This window comes from Balaenoptera borealis (genome assembly GCF_965194805.1).
Source record: "Balaenoptera borealis genome assembly, chromosome: 4".
NCBI classification, from domain to species: Eukaryota; Metazoa; Chordata; class Mammalia; order Artiodactyla; family Balaenopteridae; genus Balaenoptera; species Balaenoptera borealis.
This window is the reverse complement of record NC_138861.1, coordinates 78,806,005-78,832,974: the sequence shown is the minus strand read 5'-3', so window position 1 is coordinate 78,832,974 and position 26,970 is coordinate 78,806,005. Positions and strand designations below refer to the sequence as shown.

At 37.8% G+C, this 26,970-nt stretch overlaps 1 protein-coding gene across 11 annotated transcripts in view; it reads right to left on the bottom strand.

Moving 5' to 3' along the window:
* FRYL (FRY like transcription coactivator) overlaps positions 1–26,970 on the bottom strand; it is a 293,684-nt gene that overhangs the window by 25,930 nt on the left and 240,784 nt on the right. For 10 of the 11 annotated variants that reach the window (XM_082390370.1, XM_082390379.1, XM_082390377.1 and 7 more), the window contains 14 exons: positions 25,613–25,798; positions 24,108–24,312; positions 22,837–22,958; positions 21,796–21,986; positions 20,215–20,309; positions 18,540–19,147; positions 18,123–18,220; positions 13,990–14,160; positions 11,579–11,719; positions 8,472–8,669; positions 5,519–5,680; positions 5,264–5,338; positions 4,746–4,922; positions 742–945 (listed from right to left, as the gene is read on the bottom strand). In XM_082390370.1, the coding sequence (XP_082246496.1) occupies positions 742–945; positions 4,746–4,922; positions 5,264–5,338; positions 5,519–5,680; positions 8,472–8,669; positions 11,579–11,719; positions 13,990–14,160; positions 18,123–18,220; positions 18,540–19,147; positions 20,215–20,309; positions 21,796–21,986; positions 22,837–22,958; positions 24,108–24,312; positions 25,613–25,798 (2,633 nt within the window). The remainder of the gene's footprint in view (positions 1–741; positions 946–4,745; positions 4,923–5,263; positions 5,339–5,518; positions 5,681–8,471; positions 8,670–11,578; positions 11,720–13,989; positions 14,161–18,122; positions 18,221–18,539; positions 19,148–20,214; positions 20,310–21,795; positions 21,987–22,836; positions 22,959–24,107; positions 24,313–25,612; positions 25,799–26,970) is intronic. The other variant, XM_082390372.1, reaches the window with a different exon arrangement.

Below are 26,970 nucleotides of genomic sequence, written 5' to 3'. Positions count from 1 at the left end.
AGCAGACCGAGTGTGATGCGAATGGGCCCAATTAAAGACAGGCATGTAAAGGGCCCTCATGTAAGAGCGCTGTAACTGTAGCTGCCGCCTGGTCTTCACTAGCTGACTCCTCATCACGTGGGCCCCGGTGGCTCATCCACACCCCTTCTCTCTCCTCGTTCCGCCACCTTCAAGCTCCAAACCAGCTACCACTGCGTGTTCGGTGCCCCCCTCAATCCACAGTTCTGCACGGACAGACTACTCCTGCAGCCTTCATTTTCTCATCTCTCTCTGTCTCTCTCTCTCTCTGAATATCTGCCATCTGGCCCTTGGAATACAAGTCAGAACCTCCATATAACTGACTTGATCTTGCAAAGAGAGCGAAGCTGCGCTCCATCTTTCCACGCTGACGAGGAAAGAAAAGCAGGTGGAGAATTAAGCAGTGCTGGTGCTCACACCGATACCAAAACATGTATCATTCAAGGCGAGGGCCTCTAAGAGTGCCCAGCACAGCTCACTGTTACCAGGAGAGAAGCAATAGAACATACGTTTCAGCGGCTAAGCGGCGCACAGTATCGAATGTTTAGTTCTGTCATGAATAATGGAACACGGCATTGCGGCTACAATTTTGTATTTTCATTTCAGTGTGTGCATTTCACCCGCACTGAAATGAAAATCACAATATAGAGAAACAGTAATTACTAAGTTGGAAGGTAGGAGAAAGAGGAGGCCAGCTGTCACTGTACGAAAAGGTCACTGTACCATCTGCGTGCGTGAGAGTATCTGGCTTGCTGTGAGTGCTGCTTCTTCTTCCGAGGACTCGTCCGTATCCTCCTGGTTTGTCAGGTTCAGGCTGGGGGTGCTGCTGGAACACTGGTACTCCTGGAGGGATGGTGTGTCCCCTTTGTCAATACTGTCCAGTGAGCGCCTGCGGACTCCCCAGTTGAAATTGTCCATGCTTTCGCCCTGGAAAAGCAAGACATCGTTTCTAAGACCTCAAATACGTGCTTATAAATATAGGAAAGGCAATACAGCAGGAAAACATACACCAAGATGAGAAATACTTAATGCATCATCATAAGCAGAGTTTCAATCAGCCCTTCAATTTCTTGAAACTTTTAAAACATCATTCAATATTTATAATATTTAAAGGGATCAAAATATTTGGTCAATGACCTGTTTTAACTAAAGAATTCTCTTGACTTTCTATCTTATATTACTGGGGACCAACTAAATCTACTACCTAGGCCATTTCTATTCTAATACACAAACACAGATGAGACCACAAGGAAGACAAATACATCACAGATGACAACAAATAAACAATCCACAACACCAGGCTGCAACTTACCTGCAGCTCCTGGTTAGCAAAAAGGAAAACACACAGAATTAGAAAGAACGAAGACAAACATGTAAATATACACTACACTTTTGGGGAAAACTCTTTGTGATTTCTCAAACCCAAAGACTGATTCAAGCTCTGGATTAAGCTTTGTGCAGGAAGCCAACATGTGATTTAAACTACTTTTTTATGCAAAATATATTGTGAAAAAGTCAGAGACAGACACTTAAAACAACATTTCTATGATACACTTTGGCAACACAAACTTTAGGAAAATCTTCAAAATTTACATAGATTTAATGCTGGATACAATGTAAAACTGACTTAAAGTACCCACATTCAGTTGACAACATACAGGTTCACAATTATTTTAGACTGTAGCATGGTTCTGGCTAAACCCAATGGTCATTTTCTGCTACAAAGTAGTTTAAAATCAAGATCATAGTTATCAAAACATAACCTTTGCCAATCTCAAAAGGTCAATAGGAAATAAGACAAATTTCAATTTCGCCCCACTTACGGATTTATATAAGCTAACGTTTCTGTTATTCCAAGCTGATCCTCCTTTTGTAAGGATATAACTCTTAGGCTCCTCTTTCTTAAGCCCTGATGACAAATTACAGTGTGTTGGCTAGCAAAATATGACTTATGTGTATTCCTTTACTCAAGAGGGATTGTCCAGAATAGAGGTTTTCAGATTTTTTTTTTTTTTTTAAATAAAGCAGAGGAATACTCATGTCAAATGAAATTTACGACGGAAGTCAACTGTGCAAAACTGATGAACAAAACCAGGGCTGCTCCGGTTGAAAAAGGTGGCCAGGAGTCCTCGGATCTTTCCCTATTTCTCAGGTATCCTAGAAGCCCTAAGGCTCTGCAGGTCAGAGTTTGAAAGCCACCTTCCTAGAATATATCATTTCAAATATTACGATGTAGCATAACACATAATAATGGCAACAGCCCTTGATATACATCTGGTGAATGAATGAATACACACTGTGGGCTTTCAAGGTTGGGGGATATTTTAGAAGTTTCATTAGCAGTTAAGTTTGTTTTGTAGCAAAGTACTTCCTGTTACCATGTTCGAAGCAAGACTATCTTTAGGTTTTAGAAAATCTCTATCATTTGATTTGGCCTAATTATGAGGCATAAATTAGCACCACCCTCCCCAAATTACTGTGACTTGAATGAAAGATAGAACTACAATAAGCATCTTTCATTCCTTCTAAGGTTCTATTCAAAAGTCATATTCATTACTATGGACATTTCAGAGTACTGGATGAACCTGAAAGCATTTACAGTGTTCTTTAAAAAAAAAAAAAAAGGCAAACAAAAAGAAAGAACCTGACCATTACAAAAATGTCAAGAGTCAGCCTTTAGAGATTCTAAATTCTGCGCTGAAAAAAGCAAGTAACTACAGAAGAATTTAAAGTGGCTCATGCCCGTGAGGTAGGGCAGCAGGTCTCTTGAACCCACCACAATTCCTTGCCTGATTGTGCAAGTTTGTCCAATTTCCTACAACATGTTTTTCAAACTGTGGGAGCGACATCAATTTTAGAGGCTGGTGACGTGCTCTTTTTTTAAAAAAAAAACTGAAATGAAAGGAATAGAAAATATCACTGTGCATAGCATAGAGTAAGGATGCATATTCTTGAAACTTTTATTTTAAAGGTGCGTCCATATATATACACTTGGATGTGATATAAAATGTACTAGCAATGGCCACAGTTAAAAAAAAAAAGTTTAAAAGCCACTGCCCTATAAGATGCTGAATAATACTTGTTCTTGGGCTCCTGTGAACCTGCCCAGTGGTGTCTTTGGGAATATGGCGAACTATGACATAGGAGCCTGTGCCGCCCCTCAGCCAGTGTAAGGGCGTCTGCTGATCTCTGAGGCACCATGGTCGTACCCTCATATCTGCAGGGGTGGGGGGCCTGGGGGGCCGAAGCACACAGGAGGACCTCCCTAAACTGGCTTCCTATCCACAGCTAACGGTGTGACGTGGCAGAAGCCATTACATTTTATTCCTCCACCTCACCTATACGAGCCAAAGGAAACATCTCTTCAAGAGGGTTGATGAATGCATGCAAGTTATATGAGTGATTTTAATGTCTTTGGACAGAGATATATCAGTGACACGGTATGGATACTTGACAGTAAGGCATTTGGGGCTCTTGAAGACAGACATTTATAACAATTTTAGAATGAACATTTTTGTGATCTGTTTGATGTAAACTTTTCAGATTTAGGAGACTGTTGTTTAGGGGACTGACATGAGCTACAGGAATAGGTCCTGAACAGCCTAACACAACCAGGGCAGTGGGCAATCCTATTCTCTTTGCCACAATGATTGGTTTAGAAATTGGCAAATGTCCCAACTTGGGCCAATGAGATGTGACAAGAAGTGTGCTAAAAGCATTCGGAGAGTAACTTCTTTACTTTCATGAGAGCATTTCTGGAAGTGACCCCTGCTTCCTCTTAACACTGCTGTGTGTGGACATAACCAAGGTCGTCTGAGGTGAAGCTGACTTGCAGAGAAGGGCAGAGCCTACAGAACTGCAGAGAAACAGCCGGAAACCTCACTGAGCCTTATCTAAAATAAGCTCTAACTCTGGACTAGCTCAGTTCTGGGAGCGTAAATCTACTTTCTGAGTTGGATTTTCCATTTAGGAAGCATCTAAACTGACACAACTATCAACTTTCTCTAAACGGAGTCAATATCAAGGACAAAGTCCTTGGTATTGAATGAAATGAGGCATTTGAGAGAGCTGGCTCCAACCTAAAGGAGAAAGTGATGATCAATGTCATAGGCAGAATCTCAGCCATAGGAAAGTGTTCTAGAAGAGAGCCAAAGGCGCCTTAATCGTCAATTTAGTTTCAGGGCCACCCTCTTTAAAGTTGTCTGATAATTTTTTAAAAAATAACTGATTTTATTTTATTTTTTAAATTAAATTTAATTTTTTTGGTCACGCTGCTCGGCGTTCAGGATCTTGGTTCCCCGACCAGGGATCGAACCCGTGCCCCCCTGCAGTGGAAGCGTGGAATCCTAACCACTGGACTGCCAGGGAATTCCCCATGTCTGACATATTTAAATGTAATTTTTACTATTCTGCTGCCCATTAAAATTTGTATAATTCACGCAAACATTTAAGTCTAAGCGCACCCTCAATTAAAAAAAATACTTTCGAAGAAATCCATTTTTACTCTATATTTTTAAATATAAAGATGAAAAATTAGATGTTCCTTTTATTTCAGATTTATTCTGCTATACCTAACTGTACTAATCATGTTTAGTTCCCAGTTTAGATTTTTACCTTTTGACCTTACACTGCCCTTAATCAGGAAAGATCCTGTGGTTAAATCCTTCAGTTTCATGCAGTTGTTAACTATTCTATAAATATTATAAAATGAAAGCCCATATCCTTACCTCTGCATCTTCCAACTCAACATCTAAAAAGTCAAAATCCTTAAAAACGCCAAACTGTTGTTCACTGCTGTTATCTTCCACAGCTACTTCTTCCTCTTGAATTATGTCCTCTGTTGCAGAAATGAGGCTAGTCTGTTGGTCCCCGACTTCCAAATCCTCATTAGAAGAAAATACCACCTGACCCCCAGCCAAAAACAAAGCAAAACAAAACAAAACAGAAAAAGGCCATCCATCAGCTTTGTCACTCTGAATATGGGACATCAGTGCCCTAAGAGCCATTGCAGGCCTCATCTGTCAATGAGCTCAGAGCTTCAATTTGGTCTAATGTCTACCTGGGTGTATGCTTAATTAGCATAGCGGCCAAGTGTCAGAGAGGCAAGTAATAGTTTTTTCATTCTCAGTCAACACCGTAAGTAAGGTAAGTTAGAAAAGGCAAGCAAGGAGACACAATAATTTCCGTTTCTTCATGGACTAACATGATTTTTAAAACCTTTACACAGGTTTTCATGATTACTCACTGATGGATTCTTCGGAAGACCAGACTCTGGACCACAGAGAGAAAGCACATTCATTAGCTTTTCTCTTGTTCTTCGCTAAGGAGAAGGAAAATGCAAACGTTACGATTCTTGATAAAATAAGACAAATTCTCAAGTTCTCATACATAGAATAAAATGGATTCTTCTATTCTATGAACCTTTTTTTCATCTTTTCTAAAAATTTTATTTTATTTATTTTTTATACAGCAGGTTCTTATTCTATGAACTTTTATGTACCTGTGATAACTGTGGCCTCTTCCAACTAACAGGCACCAAGGCATTAGAATTAGAACCAGAAGAAGTTGAGGAAGTGCTTCTCGTCACAGCAATCACTTTCGGCTTCCCGTTTCTTCCAGCTGCGCTATGCTGATCACCATATTTATTTCCAATAATTGGTGTCTACACAGAAATAAAACGCCAGTGTTTGACTCAAATAATTCAACATAAATGGGTTAATAGTGTATCTATAATGACATTTTTTATAAACAGCCAAAAAAAACAGCATAAGGAGAAAAATTACTTAGCATAAGGCAGATACTACAAAAATCAAAGGTAATGATGATATCTTTTTTTTTAAATCATAAGATTTCACTTTATTGGGAACAAGTCTCTGAGGAGATTATTGGAGAACTTATTCCTACTTTAAATACAGATCTGCTTTCTTTAAAAACTACCATCTTCACCTTTCCCCCTGTGATTATAAAATAGGTCCTCTTTGAAAGCTCAGAAAATATGAAAATGATTTTAAAAAAATCACCTGTCATCTCACCACTCAGACTTAATGTCTATTAATATTTTGGTGTTTTTTTGATGCAGGTTGTTAAGTGTGCTTCAATAAGGTGCTTCTGCAAATATTCAAGATAAGTAACAACTTCAAAGAGAAAGCTATCTACGTATGTCTCACTGCAAATCTGATATATAACTTTTCCAAAATTGATTTCTGTAAAATTCCATGATGAGCCCAAACTTTGGATGATCCAAAACATGTGTATTTACTTGGCTTTGTGAAGTGTCTCAAATTCGCATTTGAATATAATTTTAAGCTCACTTGCATGTCACACAAGTCCCCTTACGATCTGGTTCCTGCTTATCTCCCCAACTTCAGCCTCCACCACTCCCTCCTGAACTTCACACTCCAGCAGAGCTGAACTTGCTCCCCAAGCATGTGGTGCCTTTGTGGACCTATGTGTTGGCACATGTCACCTCCTCTGCATGGAACACGCACCAAGCAAACCCCTAATCACTTTGAACATTGCCTCCAGACTTCCAAGGAGGCCTGTGCTGATACCACCACCACCTCTGGGTAATTATACGTGGACATTTACCAGGTGATGGTGACTGTTTCTGTGCCTCTCTCCCCCTGCTATACGGGAGGCCCTGGACTGAGTGTGACTCACCACTGCTCCTCTAGTATATCTCCAGTGCCTACACAGAGCAGGTACTTGGGAATTTTTTGATGAAACAAATTGAAATTAACTATGTGATATAGATCAAATGTTCTGAGGATTTGTATCACTGTTTTAAACAAAATAATTGTGACACCATCATTTTCTGACTCAGAAGAACAGCAAAGCCCAGTTTCTCTATCATATTCCCATTCTATGTATTCCATGTTACAAATTCTCAGGTGATCGTAACCAAAACATGGGCAGTAAACATACTTTCTATCTTAAAAAAATAACCAATAAACTCTGGATAAATTCTAATACCAAGACTAAACTGCAAAAATTTTTTTTAATCTATATAATCCTAATCAATTAAAACATGAGTAGATCTTCAGCTGTTATCTTTCTCAACTCCCCCCCCCCACCCCCAATACTTGATCAATAACTCCTCTCTTGAAAAATTCCTGCCTTGGCTTGTGAAAGACCACTTCAATGGCACCAAAGCCAACAAAAATGGGCTGAGTTTCTGGAGGAAAAAAAACCAAAACTGACGTTCTCCGCTAGGGTCAAAAAATCTTTGCATGAGATTTGTATCGATATTAATATGTAACATAGTCAGGGCTCAGGTTCCCTCTGGACTGGGGGACCCTGCCTCAGTCTAGCCCTAAAATGTAGGGCTTCTCAAATCTCAGCTTATTTTAGCCTCATTTTTCCTTCCATGAGTTCAACCATCCACCTATATGACACTGCAAACACTTAAACTTCTTCCTTCCGCCCAAGTTTTCCTCTAAAACTTCAGATCTCTTTAGGCAATCAGCACCTCGGTCAGTATGCTTTTAGTCTCTTCAGAGCCAGTATACCCAAGACTGAGCTCATCACGCCCTCCTTCCCTGCTAAGGCCTGCCCTCCCTACATTTCCATTCCCTTTGAAAGGTACCAACACTCACCAAGTTGTCACGGCAACTGTCCTTGTCTCTTCCTTACTTAGCACCTCCTCTCCTTCCCATCAAACCCCATCAATTACTTCCTCAGACTTTTGAAAACCATCCCTTCCCTCTTTGTTTCCTTTGCAGTTGCCTAGGGACACAGTCCAACATTATCTTTTACCCAAATTACTCTAACAGATTCCTTAAAAATTTCCACCCCGCTCCTCCCTGGTCTGTTTTCTATCCTGTTGCCAGAGTGATCTTCCTAAAACGCAAATCCTAATATTTCCTATTCCAGCTAAAAATCCTTTAAGAGCGCCTACTGCTTCAAGAGAAAACCATCTCGTCAGACAAGATGCCGGTGACCTCGCAGCTCCCTATGTCTTCAGTTTCCTCTCTCATCCCACTCTATACCTCCATCCTCTGTACTCCGTGCTCAGGGTAGGCCACACTAATTGGATGGAAGTTTCCAGAGCGCTGCGCTTTCTCACACTTACAAGCCTTCATTCACACATGCTGCTTTTTCTTGGACTACTCCCCCCTCCCCGGACTTCCATATATACCTGTCTAGGGTTACTTATCTCTCAACATTCGGCTCAGATCAGGTTAGATGTACATGCTATATATTCCTATAGAACTTCAAACCTACTTCCAGCCAAAGTACTTATCACAATGTTTATTTGCCTATCTCCCCAAGAGGCTATAGGCCTTCTCCCCTGAGAGTAACCTTCTCCCCACTCCCACCCCATTTTCATGACACCTGTCACAGCATCTACTGCTGAGTATGAGCTCAATCAATGCTTGTTGAATGACAGAATGAATAAATGAACAAATGAAAATTTCTAATAGAGCACCTTTATCAATCTCTGAGCATCTTACCTCAGATATATCAAAATGAAAATCTAAGGTCTTCCCAGGCAACTCCTTAGAGACATTATTAAAAATTTTAGTGAAGGATATTTCAGGAGAACCTGTATCTCCTCCGTAGGTCCTGGGGATATCGTTGGGCACGACAAGGCTTGCCGACCGAGACACCACCAGTTTTAAGATGTTAAGGGCTTCCTTCCAATAAGGACTCTGGTTTCAGAAAATAATAGACAAATACATATTTAACTAAGAACAAAAACTTAAGTGTACACTGTAGACAACGAAAATATTATTTCTACAAAAACTCCTTGTAAATTATTCATTTTTACTTTGAGGTCCCTAACAGAGGGTCTGAATTACAAAAGGAAAGAAAATAAGTTATTATTTGTACTGTTAAATTTATGAGATATTGTACATATAATAATGCTACCAACTCAGAATATTTTGCATTTTTCCCAATAAGTGCTTTATAAATATTATTGGTTGAGAAAGTCTAATACAGTAATCTGGCAGTAGGGGCAAACAAAGGGGTTGTATACATATGTGAACTTTCTAGATGAATGAAGTATATGGCTTTAAGACTCTAAATGTTTTAAGTCTTGGAGATAAATAACTTTTGATGCATACTTTTTAGACATAAAAATATTAAAATACTAAAAAAATTTTAGATTTTTCTTAATGACCCAAGCCCCAAATAATAAGCATAAGTGCTGTGCTAAAACGATGCTCTCAGTTGATTCCTGAGCTGTATAGGGTGAACTTTTCTCCCTATATATGGTGGCTATGTTTGCGAGTTATTCTTCTGCTTTTAGTTTTGTATATTTCTACCAATATAATTTAGGAATGATTTACATGACAGATGTATATGTGGAGAGGAATCAATGTCTAATTAAAAATTTAGAACTTTTTTTTTTACTGTCTACTGAAAATCATATAAAAATGACATTTTTTCTTACTTGTGGTACCAAAATCAAACTTCAACCTTGTATTATACATATTGTTTCACAGTTGGCAGTTCTGAGCGAGGGGAACTACTACTTAAAAAAGGAAGTGAAAAATCTTTGGCAGAACTGAGTTATCCAATTTAGCTAATAACATCTTGATATGAAGACATGTAAAGCATAAAATATTACTAGTAATTAAAAATGTCCACATGATACTGTGACATTTTAAGCACATCATCGTAGAAAACAGTTTATCTTTAACAAAGTTAGACTATGTAAAAATCATCATCATTTTTTTCTTATGGAAATAATTAGGAGCTCTGGGCATTGCAAAATGCTAAAATCTCTTCAGAGATGTTTCCATAAATTATACTGGAACTTGTGTTCTAAATGTAAAAGATTATCAAGAGTTCAAGTATGTAAAATGTTTAATATTTGAATAAAGCAGAAGTCACTAACTGGGATGATCTGTCAGCTAAATATAACCTTGGTTTACCCAACATTTAAAAATAAATTTGAGGACTTCCCTGGTGGCGCAGTGGTTAAGAATCCGCCTGCCAATGCAGGGGACATGGGTTCGAGCCCCGGTCCAGGAAGATTCCACATGCCGCGGAGCAACTAAGCCTGTGCGCCACAACTACTGAGCCTATGCTCTAGAGCCCGCGAGCCACAGCTACCGAGCCCACGTGCCACAACTACCAAAGTCCATGCGCCTAGAGCCTGTGCTCCGCAACAAAAGAAGCCACTGCAATGAGAAGCCCGTGCACTGCAACGAAGAGTAGCCCCCGCTCGCTGCAACTAGAGAAAGCCCACGCGCAGCAAAGAAGACCCAATGCAACCAAAACATAAATAAATTAAAAATAAAATAAAATAAATTAATTAAAAAGTTTAAAAAAATTTGAGACATTTTAAAATTAGGCGATTTTAAAGAAAAACCCAGATTTTGAGCTTCTCTTTATAAATTAGAAAAGAAAAATTAGAAGTTCTGGCCACAGTGGACCTGTACTCCAACATGGCAACCATTCTTGGTCGTGCTGTTCCTTTTAGATGAGGAATGTGCAGTTCACTTAGTCATAAATCTATGCCCTCTTATGGTTACTTGCTTGCCCAGTGGGCATATAAGCTTGTGGTTCTGAACAAAAGAAATGTATCTATGTTTCATAAATTAGTAATTCAATGTGCTATGTATTTCTGCGGGTGATCCAGCAAATATCTGATGAGTTAACTTCTTTAAGCCTTAAGGAAAAAAAAAAGAGAAAAGCGCTTTAGGAAAAAAAATATAATTGTTGAGTGGTGAAGCCTTGCTCCTTAAGAGATAAAAATAGAGAAGATACACAGAGTTACCAAAGAAACCTATGTTTTTTTTAATATTTGCAATCACTGATTTTCAAGGGAATCTAAAAATTAACCCAGATTACCCAATAAAAATACCAAAAAACATTTTAATACAGTTTTATTACTTTCAGATATGGACTAGAACACAAACTCATTGCAGCTTAGTATTTCCATTTGTAAATTTTGCTTTAGTGAATGCAAATATCACTGCAGTAGAAACACAAAGTATTAATCTGTTAAGGCTCTCAAAGAGTTTGCTCTGTTTGGTCAGTTGTATCCACAATACTGCTCTGCTTATCAAGGCCTTTCTTACAGATAGTTCGAAAGTGAAATTCAGTACAGACCAAGTTGACTTGTCACCATTTACAGTTAAACCAAGTCTGATTTTCTACTTTCTAAATATCTGGCACTTTTTACCAGACCCAGAAAGCAACTCTAAAATACAGACTCTTCAAAGAGTTCTTCTGTTTCTAAAAGTAATATCTGTTCATTATGTAGGATTTGGTTAAAAACAGAAAGGTACAAAGAGTCACAATCATACTGTCCAGAGACGGTGACTGCTGCCATTTGTGTACATTCCTTCCAGTGATTCCTGAAATGTACATTCGTAGATGTAATCATTAAAAACAAAAATCAGGAATCATGCCAATCCTACCGTTCAGATTCTGCTTTATGTCACTCACATTGAGAACATTTTCTCATGTTGTAACTATTCCTGAAAACATGATTTATGAACTAACCACTTCCCCTATCTTAGACATTTAAGGCGTTTCCAATTTTTTATGATTATAAATTGTTTCGAGAGGAACACTTCTATACATGAGATTTGGGGTCACTCACCTGTACATATTTGCCAATAATCTTTATGATCTCCAGATTAAACTGCTTGACTGGGGCAGCGGAGAGGTCAATATGACTCAAAAGACTATAGATGATCTGTAGTAATGATTGCTGCATACTGGACAGTCCTTTTTCTAACAACTGAAAGTAATATTAAAAAGTATACTTTAATCAGGTTAAAGAAAATTCCACAGGATTTACATTAGTGATGTTGAAAACCATAATAGATTTAACCTAAGAGTTTATGGTTAGAGTTATCAGAAATCCAGAGAATGATGAAGGTAAAAGGTAACGTCTATTACTGTTACTTGTCCTTGCTGCAGAAAGGAGAATTAGACAGATTACTTGTCATCTTAATCTTAGTGCTTTCTTTTATATCCTTAACTAATTTAGTTAAACACCATTTATTTTAGGTTAAGAGAAAAACTGCTACACCACCGTCACCAAAGAATAACTACCCGCAAGCCATTCACACCAGCCGCTTACTACCTATGTGATCTTAGATAAGTTTCTTATTTCTCTGAACCTTGATTTTTAAAAATAAAACTGATAGGGCTTCCCTGGTGGCGCAGTGGTTGAGAATCTGCCTGCCAATGCAGGGGACACGGGTTCGAGCCCTGGTCTGGGAAGATCCCACATGCCGCGGAGCAGCTGGGCCCGTGAGCCACAATTACTGAGCCTGTGCGTCTGGAGCCTGTGCTCCGCAACAAGAGAGGCCGCGATAGTGAGAGGCCCGCGCACCGCGATGAAGAGTGGCCCCCGTTTGCCACAACTAGAGAAAGCCCTCGCACAGAAACGAAGACCCAACACAGCCATAAATAAATAAATAAATAAATAAAAATTTAAAAAAAAAAAATAGAAATGACAAAATTATTAAAAAAAAAATAAAATAAAACTGATAACACTTGCCTCATAGGGTTTGTAGGACAATTAAATTATATATTTGTAGTTTTAAATACATGTAACTAATTTTAGTACTGTTGTAATAATTTGAGAATTATTAATAATCATAAAATAAGGATAACTTACACTAATAAGAGTAACATTGGGGACAAAGCATTCTCTCTGTAGACTGGAACTATATGGCCCATATGTGGTACCTAATAGGCTGTATTGTGCCAGTGCCAGACCTTAGAACGCCATGGGTGGGTCTTCAGGGAGCGCTAGTGTTACTTTAGTGTTGAACTTTACGGTGGCACAAAAGTGAAAGCTAGACTAAGGCACTTAAATTCAAAGCCAGTTAAGGAGGTCTGGCTTTATGTTGGCTCTTGTCCTAAAGGTGTAGGTATAAGATAACCTAGCGATGCGCATTCATTCAGGTTAGGAAGCTCTCAGGCAGAGGGCTCACGCTGTTGGCTCACCTAAATATAAAGTCGATGGGGGTAAACCCGTCCAAACCAACACCTTAAAAATCCACACCAGTCCCGAGCACTTTATGATGCTCACCATCAGTGACTTAGCTAAGTTAAACAGTGCTACGAGCAATACTTAAAATGTTTACTGAGTTACAAATAATTTAAGTTTGTACAGTGTGTTAGGTTTAATTGCCAGAGGTCAACTTTCTGGAAAGGAAGGTATCACTGACAAACATTTTTAGTGACTAGGAATTTCTTCCTTTTGAGGGTCTCCTTGTGGCTCTCTACTCAATAATTTACTTTTCTAGGCACGAAGTTAGTTCTTCAACAAATAAATACAGTCGACCCTTGAATAACAGGTTTGAACTGCATGGGTCCACTTATATGTAGATTTTTTTCAATAGTAAATACTACAGCACTACCGGACTCACAGTTGGTTGAATCACGGATGCGGAGGGCTGACTGTAAGTTACACGTGGATTTGACTGTGTGGAGGCTTGGCACCCTTAACTCCTGCGTTGTTCAAGGTCAACTGTATTAACTTTTCATGCTGTTCTATCACCAGATTTTAAAATTCTATTTACTCCCCCCCAAATCATATTTTACATTAGGAAGGAAATATATCATCAAAATTAAAACTTGCCCAGCAGAAATGACTTTGCATGCTGTATTACTATTCTAGAAAGGATCTCAAAGCCAAGAGCTGGTTTTGCAGAAACAAAAAGATAACCATTCCCTCGGATCAAGACCAGGAAAAACCCATTTGCCTTTTGAAATAAAGGTGAGGTTTATATTATTATGAGTTTTATGTCACTTAAGGACAGTGAATGAGGAAATAAACACAGAAAATGAAAAAAAAAAAAAACCTTTATAAAAACTTCCTCCTTACTTGAAAGATATTACCTATATTTTTCTTCAAAAAAAGATGTTACCTATATTCACTCTCAAAGAAAATTTGAAGATTAATTAGCATCAGTGCTGCTTCTAGAAATAAATCTACTTGAAAATTTTGCCACAGAGCAGTTGAAAACTCCTTTTTTGGGGGGGTGAATTTACCTCTGCAAGATAAGTCACAAGACTAAATGTAGTATCTGAGAAGGAGTCGTGCAGGTATCTACACACTACGTTGATCCAGTTAGAACAGTCTCTGGAATATGTGTGTGTACTGTATAGACTCATCATGTGAGCCAGATTGACAAGCGTTGGGCATTTTTCTTCTGCACAAACCTAAAAAAGCAAACAAAAATTTCATTCACTTAAAGACAGTTAAGTTTAAACTTGATTTCATAGTAAATGTATTTATTTAATGAATCAATTTAGATATATATGTTGAGTTAATGCATTTTATTTCAATATGGTAGAGAAGTTAAACAGAAGAGGAAAAAGCACAAGGCATTCTTAAGTGAATGCCTTAGATCATACGGAGAGTATTAATATGTCAAGCACTTCCGTGGGTGTTAAAAAGTATGGCTTTTTTTCAGTCTGATGTAAAATGTCTTTGGTAAAAACCCAAATGTTTTTGTAAACCCTGTGTGTCATTTCGTAAAAAGTGTTTTGTTTTGTAAAATCTATATATGGTTCAGTGCACAAATAACTAAACAGCCAGGCTCAACGTGGGAATCCTCAGCGGGGTTCGGAGCTGCTATGCCAAAGAAGAAATGCTTTAGTCTCAAGCTGTCCAGGGTATCTCACTAGAGCAGTCAACTGCAGAAGCCTCAACCTGTGTGATATAGTCAAAGCACTTCACTGGAGAACTGATAAAACGTTTGAGTCCTGCATCTCCAGTGAATGGCAATCTCCAGTGTGGACGTCAAGCTACTCTTAAGGAAATCACCTAAAGCTCTTAAGGTCCTTGGCCAATCATTTACAGGCTACTACAAAGTGTACTGACTTCCTAGACTTTGCACGATACGGTACTACAGAATCCGAATCAACAAATGTTTGGGAGGATCTTACTGACTAAATGCACCTTCACAGTCCATCTGTCTCCGGAGTTAACTGGTGAGGATGTTCCTTAACCTCCTCCGAGGACACCTGAACAATGAAGAACTGGAAAAAGGCCACCCTCGTCTTATAGCCTGATCTACCATGAAAGGCCACCCTCGCCTTATAGCCTGATCTATCATGAAAGGCCAGCCTCGTTGAAATTTCCTTTAGTTTTCCTTTTTTCATTTTCCTCACTTATTCTTCCATCTTACTGATGTTCGGTATGTATTTTCACAAATTGCCTAGAGCATTTAATAAAGAAAGTAGAGTATTACCTACTAAAATATATGTATTTTCAACTTTCAGATGACTATAACTGACTTTTACTTTGATTCGTCATGCAGACGGCATCACTGGACAGGCCCAAGATATGAAGGCATGCAAGACTATGCAGAGACTAATACAGTACCTTGGAAGTTATTTTATAAAATCATTAAAAGCAGTTGTTTTCATGCCATTAGCCTTTTACTCATAAAACAGACACCAGGAAGAAAAAAGAAAAGTTGTTTGATATTTCTGATTCGTATTTCAAAATATAATAATTTATCACACTATTTTAAAAAAAACCACATAACTTTATAATTTCAAAATTTGTTATCCTTCAGCAAAAATTTTTATAGTTTAAATTCTTTAATCTTATCTTGAAGAATAAGGCATTCCTATAGAATTCTTATATTCTTAAAGAATATTTTTTGAAAGAATGATTTTTTAAAAACCTATTTTTTGAAACAGAGGAAAGTTCTTTGGAATAATAGGCTGTGTAATTTTATAGTAAAGCAAATGGCTTAGATTTAATTTTGGAACTTTGGAATTACCAGGTTAAAATACGAGCCAGAAAAGAGTATGTTTTCAACAAACTTTTTTAGCATCCTATTTTTGCCATAATGAATAGCTAAAAAGGACAATATTTGTCCTAAGTGTTGCCTCATTTTGAAATTCTGCGCTCTCCAAGGGCACAAACAGTAGAAAGAGTGATATTTGCATAATGAGGAAGCACATAATGGCAGAAAATTGTTCTCAACAGTTTAAGTGAGAGAACAATTAAGGAATCAATTTAGTTCACATCCTGCAGGTTGCTGAAAGGCCACAGAGGGAACCTTTGTGTGCTGCTCAACAGGAAGAAAACAGACTTAATAGCAGTTTATGACTAACAGAAAGCCACATATTTGATTTCTTAAAAACATAAAAGATATTTGGGACTTTCCTGTGCTTTGCCTCGGTCATGACAGCAGAGGCTTGGAGCTCAAGGGGCTTCTACGGCCTTCCGGCCACGCTGCGCTTCTCACCTGACCCAACACTTAGCAAATTACTCAGCACTTCAGCTGCCAATCTCAAATGCTTCTACTTCCCCTATCAAGGGATTTATGCTTTTTACTTTCTTAAAATCCCCAAATAAGCCAATATACCTTTTTTCCTTATATTTTCTTTCTTACCCCTAATGTAGAAAAAAATAAAATCTTTGTTTACATTTTCCTAATGGTGTGTTATTAGAATATTCAAATGAAAGTCATTTTAATAAATTATTTTAAAAATCACGTTTAGACCTCATTAATGCAAATACATGTTGTTGGGTTTTTTAGTGCAAACCATCATTTTCAAAACTAAGATATGTCTCCATTAACTATAATAATGGCTCTTCTTTTTAAATACATGCTTTTAAAATGGTTAAGAATTTCTCCATATCTGTTTAGAAATTTAAATAAGGATGGATTCAACAGCAAATTTTATTAAATATTTTCTTGTCACTTATTAAATATTTTCTATCCAGATAATGAAAATGTTTTTACTCTTGTTACTGTGTATGTGATTAATTGGGTTGGTAGTATTTTTTCACTCCATTGGCACCCAGAGATAAATTTGCACTTAACAGTATTGAAATGTGGGCCATAGAGAGATGGATGTTTTATTTGGTTTTCTAGAAGCTTGCTCTTTCCATTTACTGCTGTGCTACTTGCTAACTGAATCTCAGGTTTGAAAAAAATTGCTTATATAAAAAGCTCTTCCAGAGAAATTTACTTGCTTGTTCCCTTCTGTTGCAGACTTCTCTGATTTTTCTCCCAGTGCTTTAGCCAGGTTATCTTACTTGTATTACTATTGAGTCACCCCCTCCAGTTCACCTGATTTCCTGTTGTATGTATATTACTTGTAAATTCCTATAACTCCTTCTTGTAACTGTTTGTATTTTCAAATACAAACTTTTCAGCCTGAAAAGTCTTTTTTCCAAGACTCAATGTGACAAAAAAAATAAATATATAAAATAAAATTAGTTAAGAATTAAGTTTAAGCCGAAGGTAAGGTATTTGTGATCTCTTTACTGTTCTTAAGAGGAAGTTACTAAATAGATAAAATGTCAAAATCATATTCTTTTACAATTAAGACTAAGAGCTATAAAACTTTTAAACAAATGTTCACAAATGATTTAAAAATAGTTACATACGTGTTTAAGAAATATATGATGGGAGGGAAAGAGTCAAATAACGAAGAAAAAAGAATGAAGGGAGCAGAGAGAGAAGATAAAGAGAATGTTAGAAGGAAAAAGGCAAACATAAAGGGAGAGAGAACTTTCAGAATCAAAAAATACATTATGCCCTCTTCTTCCACAGGGCCTTTGCACATGCAATTTCTCCTGCCTGGAAAGTTTCTACCTTCAGCTCTGCGCTCGTTTCTCATCCAGGGACCTTATTTTGGTTATTCTTATTTGCCCTTCAAGTCCGCTTAGATATAACTTCCCCCAGGCAGACTTTTGCTTTATGTGTCCCTAGAATATTTTGTTCTCCCATTGCAAAGTCACCAGACTCTACGGTGATTGTCTACTTACTTGACTGCACCGCCACCCTAAGGCCCATAGGGCTAAGGATTCTATTTACTCTGATTATCATTGTGATTCCAGCACCTGATCCAGTGCTCAGTATGTATCTGGTGGCAAATAAATGAATGACTTGGAAACTGACAGAGGATAAAGTAGGGAAACAGAGCAGAAAAAGATTCAGACTCAGAGGAGTGCTACTCTAAACAAATAATTTTATTCACTGTCATTTGAGCAGCTAACATATCATTACTATATTACGCCTTCATATGCATAAAAGAAAAATTTAGATAGGAAGTGTCAGACAGTAAAAGGATTTTTAAGAGATTTCCCCCCTTAAGATAAACTCCAGAGAAAATTCCCTAAAGTGTTATCTTCCAGCATCACATTTGCTTACCTTTGCTATTCGACTAGCTGTTTCTTTGCAAAACTGAGTTGGGCTGTCAAAATGCTGGATTAAGTGAGGCAATAAGCAAAGGATGTTAAGAGGAAAGCCTATCAAAAAAAAAAAAAAGCAAACAATAACCAATTTTATTGCACATTATTTTAAAAATTAAAGGATTTTTTTTTCATGGTTCACAAAAACCATTTTCTTTTTATTTCCTGGAGTACTTGATTTTCTAAAAAAAAAAAAAAAAAAAGGTCTTTTTTTTTTTTTTGCTTTTACCAAAGAATTTAAGCTATCTCACATATTAAGAAAACCATCACTGTTTGTGGAAAAGCAGAAATTAGTAGATTTTCAAAACCAACGATTAGTTTACATGTCACTATATTAAAAAAAAAAGCAGAGTTGGTGCAATTCTAGTCACATCACCTGACAACTGGGAAGGATCCACCAGCGTGTGTTTGGAGACAGCAATGAGTTTACTCAGGAGGTGCACTGTCATTTCCTGGGTGGATACTGAGGTAAAACCCTTAAGGAAGAGCTGCTGAAGGCCTGGGAAATTATTCCACTTCAGCTTGCTTTGTACGGTTTCAATCTTCTCTCGACTCTCTGACTTTTCCAAAGGCAGGTGTATCAGCAGTTTGTTGAGAAGTCTGAGAGCCAGGAGGTATTCATATTCATAATCCGATTCTAATAAAGATGCTGCTATCCAAAAAATGGTGGCCATCAAGCTGGCAGGCTCAGTAGTGGGCTGCACATCATACACGGCTTTCTCTCTCAGGGAGGAAAGGCTTCGAGTCCTCGCTAAGCTACTGCTGTGGTTGAGCCGTCCATCCATTATATCCAGTGTATTACTCCGCCGCCGGTCACCTCTTCGGTCACCAATTAAACTTAACCTCAAAGAGTTACTTCTTGCATTACTGCTATATCCCAAATAACTGCTACTATTAATGGGACTTGTGCTTAGATTGAGTTGTCCAGTGCTTTTCCTGTTAGCTGCATACTTGTTTCCCATTATAGGATCATGGTATGAGGTTCTTTAAAAAAAAGAAAAGAAAAGAAAGAAAAAAAAAAGATGAATCCATGCACAATCACTTCTTTTGCTAAATTAATTGTACTCTTGAAAACACTGCAAAATGGTAAGTGTTACCAGGAAAAATCATTTTTAAGTATATCTGACTTTGCTTAACCCAATTTCAGTTCTTTCCTCCCTATTAAAATGTACAACAGTATCTTTTCCACTGTGGCTACTTTGGGTTGGGTGAGGTTTGATTTGAAGCGAAAATTCTGCTATAGTTATCGCTGATAACTTTCAGCTCTGGGATTTAGTACATATTACGTCCAAAGCAGGCCTCGTTTGTCTCACCCCCAGACTCAACGGTCCTGATGTCCCTATTTCTGTCAATTCACATTCTTTCCAAAAGAACCAAGCTCAAAAATTTATTTTTGATTTCTCCTTCTCCCTCACATCTAATTATCATTGATTAAAAAAGAATTACAGAATACTTTCTACCTGTGCCAGCAGCATGTAAAATGCTAGGAATATTAAAGTCCATGGAAATGGATAAATTAGAGCCTGTTAGTTGCTGTTATGAAAATATTAAGAAAATACTGTGAGATCCCGAAGGATGGAATGCTTAGCATTCCCCTGGGGCAGTTAGAAATACTTAGCTAGGAGGTGATATTAAGACGGAACTTGAAGGATAAATCAATTTGGGATTTGCAAGGAAGACAAAGTTCGAAGAGAGGCTGGTCCAGGGAGAAGGAACAATATGTGGAAGGTGTGAGTCCCAAGGAGCCTGGCCTGCTGGGGTGACAGGAGGATGTTGAGTGTGGCAGTAATACAGCCTGTCACTGAGGCTGAAGCCGAGTAGCACAGCAGAAAGGTCTCTGACCAGGGTGTCAGAGGAACGGCACTGCCGCATACTAGCCCCGTGAGCTTTCACACGTCTCACTGTCTGAGGCTCATTTTCCCACCAGCAATCCATCTGAATTTAGGGGTAGTACTCTCACTGCCGATATTAGAACAATACAGTATTACACATATTTAGCTCTTGAAGGTCTAAATACAAATCTACTGGTTGCCTAGTTTTTCAGTTCTTACTGAGAAAGGGCAGAAAGAAGATCGTAATGCTTCATGGTTTCAGCCAAAGTATCAATTGCAGATTCCAACGTGAGAAGAAGCTCAATCACAAATCCCTAGAAAAAAAGGCAGATCTTAATTAATCATACTCTGGAAAGAAGAAACTGCAATGCACTTCCTGATGAGATTTCAAAATAGAACAAACTCCACATTAATATTACAAAATAAACTCTTGAGCAACATGATCTTGCTGATGGATGAGAATGCATCAAAACTAATGGTATAAACTCATTATAATGGCAACACGATTCACCCAAAATTACCTGGGCCAGAAATCTAGGAGCCATCCTTGTTTCTTTATCTCACACCTAAATTGAATCCATCAGCATCTTGAAAATATTACTTTAAAAATAAATCCTAAATCTGACTTCTTTCCTCTACCTCCATAGCTTCCCTTAATCCAAACTATCATCATTTTGGCCTGGACTCTTACAAAGAGCCTCTTAACTGACCTCTCTTGCCTTCCGAAGGATTCCACCTAGCCTCCAGAGTGAGTTTTTAAAAAAGCAAGTCATATCCATCACCTTCCTTTCAAAACCAATGGGTGGCTTCCCATCAATTCAGAGTAAACTCCCACCTCTCACCAGAACTTCCTCGGCCTCACATGACCTGGACCTGCTTACCTCATCAATCTCCTACCTCTGGAGGTCCCCAACCAGTAAGTTCTAGCCACATTAGTTTGCTTGATGTTCCTTTATTTTGTTTTATTTTAATTTTTGGCTGAGCCATGAGGCTTGCGGGATATTAGTTCCCTGACCAGGGGGATTGAGCCCCTGTGAAAGCGCCGAGTCAGTCCTAACCACTGGACCGCCAGGGAATTCCCCTGATGTTCCTTTAAAAAGCCGATTCCTTCTGCCTCAGGCCCTTTGCACTTGTTAGTCCTATTTCCCTCTGCCTTCTTCCCCAGGTTATCACAGGGCTCACTTCATTTAAACATGTGTTCAAAACTCTTCTTCTCAGATGATCATATATATATATATGAAAAAAATTCTCTCCCCCATCATTCTTTAACCTGTTACTCTACCTTATTATTTTCACGGCATTCGTCACTAAGTAAACTTGTATTATACATTATTGGTGGATTAAAGGCTTGTTTCCCCAATGAAATGTGAGCTCCAGAATGCCAGGAACTTTGTCTTGTTCATTACTGTATCCCCAGTGTCTAAAACAGTGTTAATAAAGTCATGAGTCTGTACAGACCTACGTAAGCTCTCTTATTGCAGTATTTCACTTAATTTATCTTAACAAATGAAATTCAGTGTTCTAGTTTACATCTAACTTTAAATTCCTCTTTTACCTTGTGGGCATCTCAGAATAATATCCAGGTGTGTCTGATAAAGCTGTTTCTGATAGGCACTATTTAATTCAATTAGTATGTTATTAATTACACAACTTTGTTTCTTAATTCTTTGCTTGTTAGCACCTGACATCAGTAATTCTATACGACCATCATCTTGCTCTACCTGCCATGATTTACATTTGGCAATAAGTCCTTGACAACGAGGAGTGCTCCATACTTGCTGAAAGAATTGAATGAACTACCTGTGCATCTTCTCCTGGATCCCCTACAGTTTCTACAAGTCTGGAGAGAACATCAGAAAGTGTAGCTGCTGAAAGAGGCTGCTTAAGGGCCCTGAAAATCTGAAAGGATCTCCCAGCATAGTGTCGAGAAGAGCAGGAAAGTGCTGTCTGCAGAGCAACCTCGCTAAGATGATGTTCCAAATGAATTCCTTCTGTGAAAGCAAAGGAAACAAGTAAGTGCTTGTTTTTCAGGATATATATAGGGGTTATGATCAGAGGCTAATAACCATGTTAAACCCGGTGCCAGCACAATACCTGGCAAACTGGGTGGGCACTGATATTTCAAAAGTCAATGCTTTTTCTTTTCATTCAATTCCATCTGCACTTTAGATGACTCTTCATTCTAATCTCCAGGGAAGTAATCCCTGAGAACAGGGTTTCTCAGCCCCGGCATTACTGACATTTTGGCCAGATAATTCTTTGTTGTGAGGGCTATCCTGTGTAGTGTGTTTGTGTAGCAGCACCCCTAGCCTCTACCCAAGTGGACACCAGTACTAACCACTTGCCCCGCGCCCCCTAATTGTGACAAAAATGTCTCCAGACATTGCAAAATGTCCTGAGAAGCAAAATCACCCCTAGCTAAGAACCACCGTTTTAGATACATTTTACTGTAATTTTCAGAATGTGTTAAATTTTAGATCATCGAAGCCCATACCAGTATAAAAAAATAATTTAAAAGTTTGTCATCTCTACCTATGTTCCTTCAATATAATTGTTTCATAATAAACAATTGTATTGTAATTTTATTATGCCGTCTTACACCAAACTAAGAACCCCAGAGCGTCAAAGTAGCATTCTTATTTTTAAGTAGTAACAATTTTTCTTCAACCAAAACAAATCTGTTTTCACTAGTAAGTTAAAAAAGAAAACCTGTCTAAAACTTCTGAAAATTTAGACATGTCAGCTTGTCAACTTTTTGCTAAACATTATCAGAAGTTTGGACATCACACTAAAAGATCTGCTTGAAAGTAAATACTATCTGAAATGTTTATTAAAGGATACCTGAGCTTGACTGCTTAAAAACAGAAACCACATGTTTCAAAAATGTAGTTAACTGCTCAGCACTCTTTATGCTAGGATTCTTGGCAGAAACATCCTCATGGTTCCAAAGGGGCCCTCTTTTTCTGAAAACAGAGAACAGACATGATTCCCTTGGTTTTTAAACTTAATTAAGTTTTACTCATACTCACCTAAAATGTGCTTTTGCACTTAGAAAGGATAGTAGTTGAAGAAATCAAATAGCATGTCACACAGCCTACTGCTACTATTTATGTACTTGGATATGTAATGATCTAGAGCAAGTACAGGAAGATCCAAGTTACATGTAATTTCAAAGTCTTCCACTGTTACAGTCAAATTCTCTCAGAGGTAGCAGGAAAAGATGGCAAATTTTGCCAAGTGAGAAGAGTACTGGTTACTGCTTAGGTATTACAAGTCAAAACAGTCTAGTTTGTAGAGGCTGGACTGTATTTAGATTGTAGTGCAAATAAAATAATTTATAAGTTAAAACTACCTGTCGATTCTTTCTTTAAAATATCTTTGCACTCACCAGCTTGGTTAGTAAGGGTTAGGCCCCTTATTGCCACAGGCCCGAAGTGCCCTGGAAAAAAGATGTGGTCACGCTGCCTCTAGTCCCTAACACCTCTAATTCATCACATACTTTGCTATGAGACTGATTTTCTCAACACATTTATTTAATTGGGTCCTCCACCCTCCCCATCCAGCTCAAAGATTTTTGCTAATGTCTCCTTTCTTAAAAGATCTATAACCTCCGGCCTGGGCTTCATGGCCCTCCAGCTTGTCTAGCAATTCCTCCGCATTAAACTCAGGCTGGATTACTCATCAGTTCCAAATATACTTTGTTTTCTCACACCTCTGTGATTTTGCTCTTGCTATGGTATACTAGCCCCTTTCTCCCCACCTACGTTTCTTCTTTACTTATAGTGCTTTTGCAAAGAGTAGGCCATAAATAAATATTTGAAGATTGAATGTTAATGTAGCTAATGAAGGCAGAATATATATTCAGATAATACTGTATCCTCTTTGGGTACCTGGTATCTAGTCATGATTAAGGCCCTCCTTAGGTATAACAGTGTGAGCAAAAGAAGAAAGTCTTTGGTTGCATCAAATTTTCTAAATATTGCACAATACAAACCTGCCTATTCCAAATCAATGACCCTTCGGAAAACAAAATAGGGCTCGCAGAAGCTGACAAATGAAACAACGACTTAACACAGCTATGTGTCAGGAATGGTAGGAGCTGCAAATGTTACCTTGAGGTAATGAATTCCATGAGGGTTTTGACTTTTCCATCCTGCTCTACTGAGATGTCGACCTCGCTGAGGACGGTGGTGTGCAGATGTGAAATGGCAGCGCTGTTATTTCCTAAGCTGATACTAGAGGAGGTAGAACTTGAGCTGAGCCCTGAGTCGGTCATGGGGGAGGGCTGGTAATCAGGTATAAAATCGCTAACACCTGCTGAAAGAGACACGGGCGTGAATGCCCAGATGTAAGCAATTTCCCACAACCCTCAAAGAAGTGAGCCTCACAAGCGCCCAACTACACTGAATGCGTTTTTGAGCAAATGTTGTTTTCGGAGCCTCTCAGTCAAACTTTAACGATTTGGACTTACTATGCAGTCCTGTGCTGCCATCTGCTGAACAAAGTTGAAATTGTCAGTTTCCTAATATTGTGGCATATTTCCTCAACATAGGTTGCCATTCACACTTCTATAATGAGAACTGGTTTTTAATTTCTTATGTTAAGGATTCTATGCTTTCTGCTTCACTTTACTTAAGGAAAATTTTAAAGTTTATTTGTAATATTATTATGTCAATTATTAAATAATTCTAAAGGTTATTACTAATGCCCACATTTACAAAATAGCAAAAGGAGCCTTAAAAACAAACACCAAACTATGGAATTTTGAATAGAAATGTTTTAACATAAAAAAGGCAGTAAACTTTATTCCGTTCATCTTTTAATCATGGTTTAAAAAGGCGAATAAGTTTACTAATAGATGTTTTCTCACTAACTACAGGTTTTTAAGTAAATAACAGGGCTTAAGTAAGTAACTTTAAAACGTATTAACCCTGTATCTGGCATTATATGATTAGGAAAAAAAAAGTAATTTTATTTCAATTTTTAAAAACCAATTATTTTCTACATCATCTATTATAAACCTGATGACACTGATGAATGTAATAAATAAGTTAGGGCTATTAGGGAAAAAGAAAATATAACTTGAAAAGTAAACCAAATTCACATCAACAGTGAAATAAATTTTACATTAAAGTCTCATTAATTTGGACCTCACTACTTCAAAATACATAATTTGGAACTTACTAGACTTCAAGATGTACAACATTTTAAGTGCAATCAGTATAACTGAGTGAATAAAAAATTTTTTAAAATTTTAAATGTCTTCCTTTGTCAATTTTTCAGATCTTGAGAGTAGGGGGAATCTAATACAAGTTCACCATCTTTGTCATAACCAGTGCTCAACAAATTAAGCCACTCTTTCATTGTACCTTTAACTTACATGTGGAGAGTTTAACATTTTTATGACAAAGACCCTTAAAGGTAAGAGAGATACAAATACTCCAAGTTTAATTCCTTCTTCTATGAATTAATAAATAATGTCAATGGTACTTAAAATAATAAAACTACATTAAAAAATATTCTCTAATATCTCAACTTCAGTTGATGTTCTCTAATGCAGGATCCCAAATTAACGAAGTACGGTTCCAGTTTCAAACTGTACTTTTAAAGCAAATACCTGTGAAAGTATAATCTAAGTGTGCAATTTGTTTGACTGTAAGCACCCTGGGCTCATTAAACTCCTTGTTCCTGAGAAGGACAGAAGCAACAGTTCGGATGTTACTGTTGGATCCCATTACTATTAACAAGTGCAGAAGCAGGCGTTTACAATGTTCATACACCTCAGGGTGGCAGTGGTCAAACCCTAAAGAGAACAGTAGAAAATCATCATCAGTAAAGAGAAATAATGAGTATTCTTGCTATCAAACTCATATTTTAAAAAGAAAAGCAGAAATTATATAAAATATTTTGTGAAAGATGACACAGTACATCAATCAAATTCTTTATTGGCCTAGAGTGTGTATACACTTTTACAATAGCCTATTGTCCTACTGGACTAGGGAGAATCAAGACAAATTTCCAGTGTGTTTTATATCTAAAATTTAGTAATCTCTTAGAAACTATTACTCTGTTACATAACACTAGATGTAAATGAACTTTTAAAGGCAAGCATTTTTTGTGCCTAGAACACAATAGAAAGTCAGGAGATGTTTGCTCACTGAAAGAAGAAAGTAGTACCTATATAATATGTGTACATATCAGGAAAATTTAGGAGAAGATGGCTATTTTGACTTGCTTCAGGAGAGCAATCCTACAGGCATGAGAAGTGTTGCTGATGTGATGGATCCCACATGTTTGTTACAGAGGGCACAGTGGAGTTTTAGCTGTAATAATCAGACTGTCCACAATCTAATTCTTTTGGGAAACACTAAGTACCCGTCTCAATTTTCCATTTACTCGGAAAGTTCCCAGTCCCAGAGGTAAATTAATTTTACTCTTGCTACAGTTACAGAGTTTTTCCTACTGGAGGGTATGTGTGTTTCTGTGTGCAGTGGGAGAGGCTGTATGATAGGAACAACAGAATTGTTTGTGGTTAAAGGAGAGGCTAGGAATAACTCTGCTCTAGACCACAAGAATCACGGTAAAAAGTGTCATGGAAATAACATACAGAAAATAGAAAGAGAAATATGAAGAGACTTTCTTGAAACCATATCTCCTTTCCCACTGTGGAGAACAATATGGAGGGTCCTCAAAAAACTAAAAATAGAGCAACGATATGATCCAGCAACCCCACTCCTGAGCATATATCCAAAGAAAACAAAAACACTAGAAAAGATACATGCACCCCAATGTTCACAGCAGCATTATTTACCACAGCCAAGACATGGAAGCAACCTAAGTGTCTATCAACAGATGAATGGATAAAGACAATGTGGTCTATGTACCCAATGGACTACTACTCAGCCATAAAAAAGAATGAAATAATGCCATTTGCAGCAACATGGATAGACCTGGAGGGTATTATGCTCAGTGAAA